This window comes from Primulina eburnea, chromosome 6, assembly GCF_022965805.1.
Source record: "Primulina eburnea isolate SZY01 chromosome 6, ASM2296580v1, whole genome shotgun sequence".
NCBI classification, from domain to species: Eukaryota; Viridiplantae; Streptophyta; class Magnoliopsida; order Lamiales; family Gesneriaceae; genus Primulina; species Primulina eburnea.
The window spans coordinates 12941728-12949644 of NC_133106.1; the positions used below are offsets into that span (position 1 = coordinate 12941728).

Sequence of the window (7917 nt, forward strand, 5' to 3'; positions counted from 1 at the left end):
GCTCTCTTTGCTATATTCAAGGCGTCAGAAAAAGTATAGGGTAGTTCCACATTTACCAATGCAAGTATTCCGGGATTCAATCCATTGATAAACCGGTCAGTTACAACTTCATAATTCCCAGCTACGTGAGGTGCAAAACGTAGCAGAGTAGAGAATGGAGCAACATATTCTTCAATGTTTAGCTGACCCTGTTTCAAATCTTCAAATTCTGCCTTCTTATCTTCTCGGTACGAACTTGAGAAAAATCTTCGATAAAATTCAGTTTTGAAGATCTTCCACGTAATTACTGTACCACGCTGTTCTAAGACTTCTTTGGTTGCAATCCACCAGCTCTTTGCGACTTACTTTAATTGATGCCTAATAAATTTAACTCTACGTTCATCTTAGTACTCAAGTGAATCAAACAATATCTCTATATTATTTATCCAGCTCTCACAATCGACAGTCGTCTCAGTACCCCTCAAAATCGACGGTGTTAATGACTGAAACCTCGTCAACTGTGTTTCCATCAGAGTTTCTTACACATCCATCTGATCAGTCAACCTACTTCCTTGTTCTGGAATTCTTCGAGGAGGTATATCTGATGATCATAATAGTTAGCAATCACATGAGACAAATCCGTCTCAGTCCCTTTTTGATCATCTTACCTCTGATCAAGAATTGGTTCTACTTCATTCTCAAATAATACACATTACCAAATCAACTCAAATATTCAGGTAACATGTATCTTCAAAAACAGTAAACACAAATGCAATATTATCATATACAATGTAATTCAACATTATAATAAATCACATGCTAGCAATCACATGCAAGGAAAGAAAACTCATTCTACACCGCACCTGCACTCCATTTTGTACCGCACCCGCGGTGCAAGGGCAGAAAGTTAGAGTTTAGAAATAAAGGGATATCGCACCCGCGCTTCTGTTTCTATCGCACCCGCGGTAGGTGGGCAGTAAGGTATGATTTTAGTTACAGTAAACACCGCACCCGCGCCTCAACCTAGACCGCACCCGCGGTTGTTTATTTTGAATTTATGTATAAAGGCCTAAAAATCCTTACTTTGAAAATAAAGGCCTAAAAATCCTTACTTTGAAAATTTGCGGGAAATTTAAAATTTTTCTTTTAAAATAAATGGAGTGCTTCATTCATAACAAAAACTGATAAAATGTTTAACGTTCAAAATAGCAGCGGAAGAAATTAATACTTGCCAAAAATAACAAATTAAAGTATTCAACAACTGGTAAAATATTTGAGCATCAAAAATAAAATGGAAGGTGCTGAAACTGAGGTCCTCGGGTGCCACTACTGCCGACCCAAGCTAGCTCACTGGTTCTCGCCCTCGATCCCGACATCATCAGTATCTACAACAATCAAGTCTAGTGAGTCTAAAGAATCAACATGCATATATCGTAAATAACAAGTAAATATAGTAAAATTTCATGAGAGTAAAAATATCATGTCATGAGGCATAATGTAAAGTATCGTGTCAAGATTAATTATAATACGTGCATAGCTGAACTGAAAATCATAGTGAAACTGTTTGCTCCTTAGAGCCCTGTACTGAAATAGCTAGTAATAATTTTCTGGTGAGATTATGGTCTACGCAAGTGGTCCCTGAACTGAACTGAACTGAGCGGACCGATACTGGGGACCGGACCGATACTGGGATCGGATTTACGTCTGATCAGACTACTGCCACAGTACTGGGTGAAACAACTGAACTAACCGGTAACTGGTGACCGGACCGATACTGGGGACCGGATTTAATACTGATAGTTAAGTGACCACAAGCAATATCGCATAAATCTCAAAATTTATATTTTTGCACGTAATATAATTAAATAACTGAATTAAATATCATGTACCCATTTTACTGATTGGATTGGATCGCTTCCAGGCTCGCTGCAACCTAAATATGCCATGAAAAATATGCAATAGATTTATGGGACCAAACTATGCAATAACCTTCAAAAATGTGACAATTACGCCTACCGACTTCGTCTTTAATCATGACTCCGAACCAACCCGAACCAACACTGAACCATCATGTAATCATGATTAAAATACGCCTAAAACGATAAAATAATGCCCCTAAAATGGTGAGGATCGAAATCTAGGTGAATGGAGGCCAAAACATGAAACGCTCTTTCGAGAGTCAATTTGGCACATCGCACCGTAAATTCTCGTACGACCTCAAAAATGATCCGAATGATGAACGGTCAAAAAATGACCTTCCCACTCAATGAGGCACAGTCCATTCCAATGTCATAGGCTAAAATCCAACCGAGAACTCGAACGAGCCACCGAACCGACGCAGCAAGCTGCTGTCCAGAAATTCCAGCAGCTGCGCTTGGGTTGTTTGTGTCGTTTGCGAGGCTAATGGCCATTGGGGCTTGAACCACCGACCAAAACCTCTTACCAACATCCCAAGGAATGATTTGAACCATGGCTATGGGCCCTAGGCCAGCCACAATTCGCATCACACCATAACTCAACCGAAGGATCCAACCGAGAACACCCTTGTATGCGCAAGGTGTTTTTCTTCGTTTGCTGTCATGGATCGCCCCAGGGGCCATTTGATTGACCATGGTACGATCTAGACTTCATGAGGCATGGTGTGAACCATGGCTAATGGTAAAGAACCAATCAAGATCCACAGTAACACCATACGACTCAACTACACTTGCTGGAAAATCAAAGGGGCCGAGAAAGGGGAGGGGCTGTTCTTGCGTTTGATTTTAAAACTGATGCACCATAGACCAAGTCACCAAAAGGGCAACTTAGTCACGTCTTAGACATGCTAGGGAAGTGATCTAACCATTGATATAAACCTTGGGGCAGCCATGATCAGATTCATATCCCTTTGACAGCAAAATTGAATTATCGAAGACTCGAGAGGCAAGAATGGAACATTGCTATCATTTTCGTGTTTTCCAGCGTGCATGGGGTTGAATGAGTGGTCCAACATGATCCTAATGCATCTTATTACATGTCTAGATGTCGCCTTGGGAGCGTGGAATCGAACCAATACCTGAAACCATGGAAACAAAAGAAACCGTGAAGCTTGTCATGGATCCGAAAATTCTGCATGTTTAATTTTCTGAAAATTGTTGGTACGTTTCGGTTTTAGCATGAACGTGATGATCATGAAATGTAAAACTAATGATAATATGACTTGATTGAAGAGTCAAGGAAAAATATATGCATGCCTGATTTGGTTATATCCATATTTCAAACCAACCTCATATATATATATATATATATATATATATATATATATATATATATATATATATATATATATATATATATATATATATATATATATATATTTGTTATGTATAGCTTTCTGCTTACTGAGTTTTATTTCTGCTTACTGAGTTTTATCTCATTCCAGTTAATGTCATGTAATGCAGATGATAAAAAGAATCGAAGCGGATTGTCCAAGGAGAAGAAGTCATATAAAAACAAATGGGAAAGATTTTGTTTGACCATGTCACTTTTATTTTGTTTATGGTGAACATGAGAAGTTAACAAATTTCCTATTTTGTCAAAGGAAATTATGGGTTAAAATCATGTTGATATTTGGATATTGTTTTGGATGATACAAAGTCAAAGTTTGTGTAGACTAATTTTAAAAAAATGCTTTTGATGTAAATGTTTTATTATTCTTTCCCTTTTAATTTCAAAGGCTTCCGCGTATGTTTTCTTTTAAATTTAAATACCATAAGAAAGGGGGTTGTTTCAATTGGTATCAGAGCGAAAGTTCTTGGACCATATATGACTTCTTTTACCTAGGACAATCCGGTATGTTTTCGATCCTGCATCTATTGATTTTAACTTTGAGAATTGATTCTATTTTATTGTTATTAATGTATTCTTTCTTCCTATCCATTGTTAAAGTGAGCATATGTGTAGGATATGCCTCCCAAGAGAAAGAACATAGAAGGGGATGATAGGACCTCTTCTACCGATAAGAATGTGAAGGTTGTTGATGAGTTTAGTAAACTATTGAAAGAACAAGCAAAGGTTCACGGTGAGCAAATTCAACAACTACTGAGCATGCACACCTCGACTCAAGGTCGTGGTCGTGGAAGAGTTCAAGGCACAACAGAAAGTACTGAGGATGGTTCTTATGATCGTTTTAGAAGAATGAACCCTCCTGATTTTGTTGGTGGTTCTGATCCATTAGTTGCTCTAGAATGGATCAAGTCTTTGGAGGCCATCTTCGACTATCTGAAGTTCAATGAACAAGACAAGGTTAGTTGTGCCGTCTTTATGTTGGTGAAAGCAGCACGTATTTGGTGGGAAGCCACCAAGGTTACAGTGAATGTTCGAGAATTAAAGTGGGATGCATTCAAAGAGCTATTCTACACCAAATATTTTTCGCGAGAGGTTAAAGCTAAGAAGGTCAAAGAATTTCTCGAGTTGCGACAAGCTACCATGACTGTTAATGAATATACTCTCAAATTTGAAGAAGGTTGTGTCTTCGTGCCTTTTATTGCCGAGAATGATAAAGATAAAGGAGAGCATTTTCTTCGCGGTTTGAGACCTGAGATTCGAAGGGATGTGCACATGGCTAAAGTGGTTTCATATCAAGATATTGTTGAAAGGTCACTGCTAGCTGAACTTGATGAGCAAGAGATTGAAAAGGAAAGGCAGTTGAGAAGACAAAATTTTCGAGCTAGGGGTCAAGGTGCAAGTCCTTCTGGTCGAGGCGGCTTCAAAGGGAAAGGAAAGTTGGAGCAGCGCTCTAAACCTCCTGTGCCTTCTTCTGATATTGAGCGACCGGTATGTCCTAAGTGTGGAAAGCCACACAAGGGTGAGTGTTTGGTGGGTAGTGGAAGATGTTTTAGATGCAAAGAGATGGGGCACACGGCATTGAAATGTCCTCTCTCCTCAGGCAAAGGAAAAGTCCAAGGCAGAATTTTTGCTATGACGAAGGAAAGTGTTAATCCTGATTCTGCTGTGATATCATGTAATATTTTAATCTACGGCAAAGAAGCAATTACATTGATTTACACTGGTGCAACTCATTCTTTTATGTCTGAAGTGTTTATGCATTCTATATCTGTTGAATCTACTGTTATGCCATTACACTTCAATATTGTGTTGCCCTCTGGGGATGAAATTTGTCCCACTAATATTATCAAGGCATGTCATGTACAAGTGGGTAATAGATTACTGTTTGCTGATATTATTGTTATTCCAATGGTTGCATTTGATGTTATTTTGGGGATGGATTGGTTATCTTCTTATTGTGCGGTAATTGATTGTGTGGAAAAGACTGTGAAGTTTTTAGCCGATGACCATGATAGTGATGTGTTTGTTGGTATAGGCTCTTCGATGAGTATTCCTATTATTTCTTGCCTTCAAGCTAATAAGTTGTTGCACAAAGGTTGTATGGGTTTTCTAGCTTCAGTGGTTGATGTGCGAAAGGAAAGAAATTTGCAATTACAGGATATTGATGTGGTTCAAGATTATCCTGACATGTTTGCTGATGATGTGCCTGGATTACCACCTAATCGAGAGGTGGAGTTTGTTATTGATTTAATTCCAGGTACAACTCCAATCTCTAAGGCTCCGTACAGAATGGCTCCAACTGAGATGAAAGAATTAAAGAATCAGTTGCAGGAGCTATTAGATAAAGGTTTTATCCGTCCGAGTTCTTCGCCTTGGGGAGCTCTGGTGTTATTTGTGAAAAATAAGGACGGATCATTGAGGTTATGTATCGACTACCGAGAACTTAACAAGGTAACCGTTAAGAATAAATATCCTTTGCCACGCATTGATGATTTGTTTGATCAATTGCAAGGAGCAGCAATATTTTCAAAGATCGACCTTCGGTCCGGTTACCATCAACTGAAGGTGAAACGGGAGGACATACCAAAGACTGCATTTAGAGCGAGGTATGGCCATTATGAATTTTTGGTGATGTCGTTCGGGCTAACCAATGCTCCTTCAGTTTTTATGGATTTGATGAATCGTGTCTTTAAGCCGTATTTGGATACTTTTGTCATTGTTTTTATTGATGACATCTTGATCTACTCAAAGACACGAGAACTTCATCGTGAGCATTTGAGGATTGTGTTGCAGCTGTTGAGGGATTGACAATTGTATGCCAAGTTAAAGAAATGTGAGTTCTGGTTAGAGCAGGTGGCATTTTTGGGCCATATTGTTTCAAAAGAAGGAATATCTGTTGATCCATCCAAGATTGAGTCCATTAAGCAATGGTCTATTCCCAAGACAGTCTTAGAAGTAAGAAGTTTTCTTGGTTTGGCAGGGTATTACCGTAGGTTCATAGCAGACTTTTCAAAGATAGCTTTGCCATTGACACGGAAGGCTACCAAGTTTGAATGGACTATTGAATGCCAGCAAGCGTTTCAAACACTAAAAGATAAGTTGACTTCTGCCCCTGTTTTAGTACTTCCTTGTGGTACTGAAGATTTTGTTGTATATACAGATGCTTCTAAGCAGGGGTTAGGTGCCGTATTGATGCAGCGCGGGAAAGTGATAGCTTATGCTTCTCGTCAGTTGAAGGACTACGAGAAGAATTATCCCACTCATGATTTGGAGTTGGCGGCTGTGGTTTTTGCTTTAAAAATTTGGCGCCATTAACTTTAGGGTGAGAAATGTGAAATATTTACAGATCACAAAAGTTTGAGTTATTTGTTTTCGCAGAAAGAATTGAATATGCGGCAGCGGAGATGGTTGAAATTGGTAAAAGATTACGATTGCACCATTAGCTATCATCCTGTAAAAGCTAATGTGGTTGCGGATGCTTTGAGTTGCAAATCAAGTTCATTATTGGGTTCCATGATTTCTAAACCCTTGTTGCTTGATTTACAAAGAAATGAGATAAATTTGGTATCTTCAGGTACAGTTGCTCAATTGTCTTCTCTAGTTCTTCACTCAACTTTATTTGATAGAATTTTGAAGGAACAACAATTGGATGCTCAGTTATTAGAGTTGAAGAGGAAAAGAGATCTGTCAGGTGTTTCTGAGTTTGGGTTAAATCGTGATGGTTTGTTGACCTTTCGAAGCAGGATATGTGTTCCTATGGGTGATGACATTCGAAAAGAGGTACTTCTTGAAGCTCATACTGCGCCATATTCTGTACATCCCGGTAGTACCAAGATGTACCAAGATCTTCGACGTCTTTACTGGTGGCCCGGTATGAAGAAAGATATAATGTTATTCGTTTCTGAATGTCTAACCTGTCAGCAGGTTAAGATTGAGCATCAAAGACCGGCAGGGTTGTTGCAATCCTTGCCTATACCACAATGGAAGTGGGAACACATAACCATGGATTTCGTTGTTGGATTGCCAAGGACTCAGAAATGCTTCAATTCGATTTGGGTGATTGTGGATCGATTGACCAAATCATCGCATTTTCTTCCTGTCAAGACGACGTATTCTATGAATCAATATGCTGAGGCGTATATTCAAGAGATTGTGCGACTTCATGGAATACCGGTGTCGATAGTTTCTGTAGTATCCCGATACCTAATTTGAGTTAATTATTGGATTAATTATATTTTTCGGTGGGATCGGAAGGACCGAACCAGGTTCGGATCGTCCGAAGAGGGTTCGGATCATCCGAAGTGGGTTCGGACCGTCCGAGACAGGTGGCTGGACACGTGGAAGGGTTCTGGACACGTGGAAGAGTTCGGATCGTCCGATCGGGGTTCGGATCGTCCGAGACAGGTGGCTGTACTCGTGGAAGTCATGCAAGGTTCGGATCGTCCGATCAGGGTTCGGACCGTCCGAAGTGTACCGGATCGGATCGTACGAAGTGGTTCGGAGCGTCCGAACGTTGGCTATAAATAGAGGCGCGAGGCTTCATTTGTGACTCGCCATTTCAGAGTGTTCCAGAGCATTTCAGTCGTTTCTGACAGGTTCTAGTCTTTTTCC

The 7917-nt window shown here is 39.7% G+C and overlaps 1 protein-coding gene across 1 annotated transcript; it reads left to right on the forward strand.

Annotated features, from left to right (window-relative positions):
- Window positions 1–3924: 3924 nt before the first annotated feature.
- LOC140835326 (uncharacterized) lies at window positions 3925–7235 on the forward strand. The gene is made up of 4 exons (XM_073200817.1): window positions 3925–5653; window positions 6287–6513; window positions 6628–7177; window positions 7231–7235. Exons 1-4 carry the CDS (start codon window positions 3925–3927, stop codon window positions 7233–7235), a joined length of 2511 nt encoding a protein of 836 aa, XP_073056918.1.
- Window positions 7236–7917: the final 682 nt, after the last annotated feature.

Excerpts from the sequence above, each read along its gene's own strand:
- LOC140835326 (XM_073200817.1), top strand. The coding sequence starts at position 3,925 with ATGCCTCCCAAGAGAAAGAACATAGAAGGGGATGATAGGACCTCTTCT. Across the intron at positions 5,654-6,286 it reads GCAGGAGCTATTAGATAAAG|GGTATTACCGTAGGTTCATA; the intron begins GTTTTATCCGTC and ends TTGGTTTGGCAG. Across the intron at positions 6,514-6,627 it reads TATTGATGCAGCGCGGGAAA|GGTGAGAAATGTGAAATATT; the intron begins GTGATAGCTTAT and ends CATTAACTTTAG.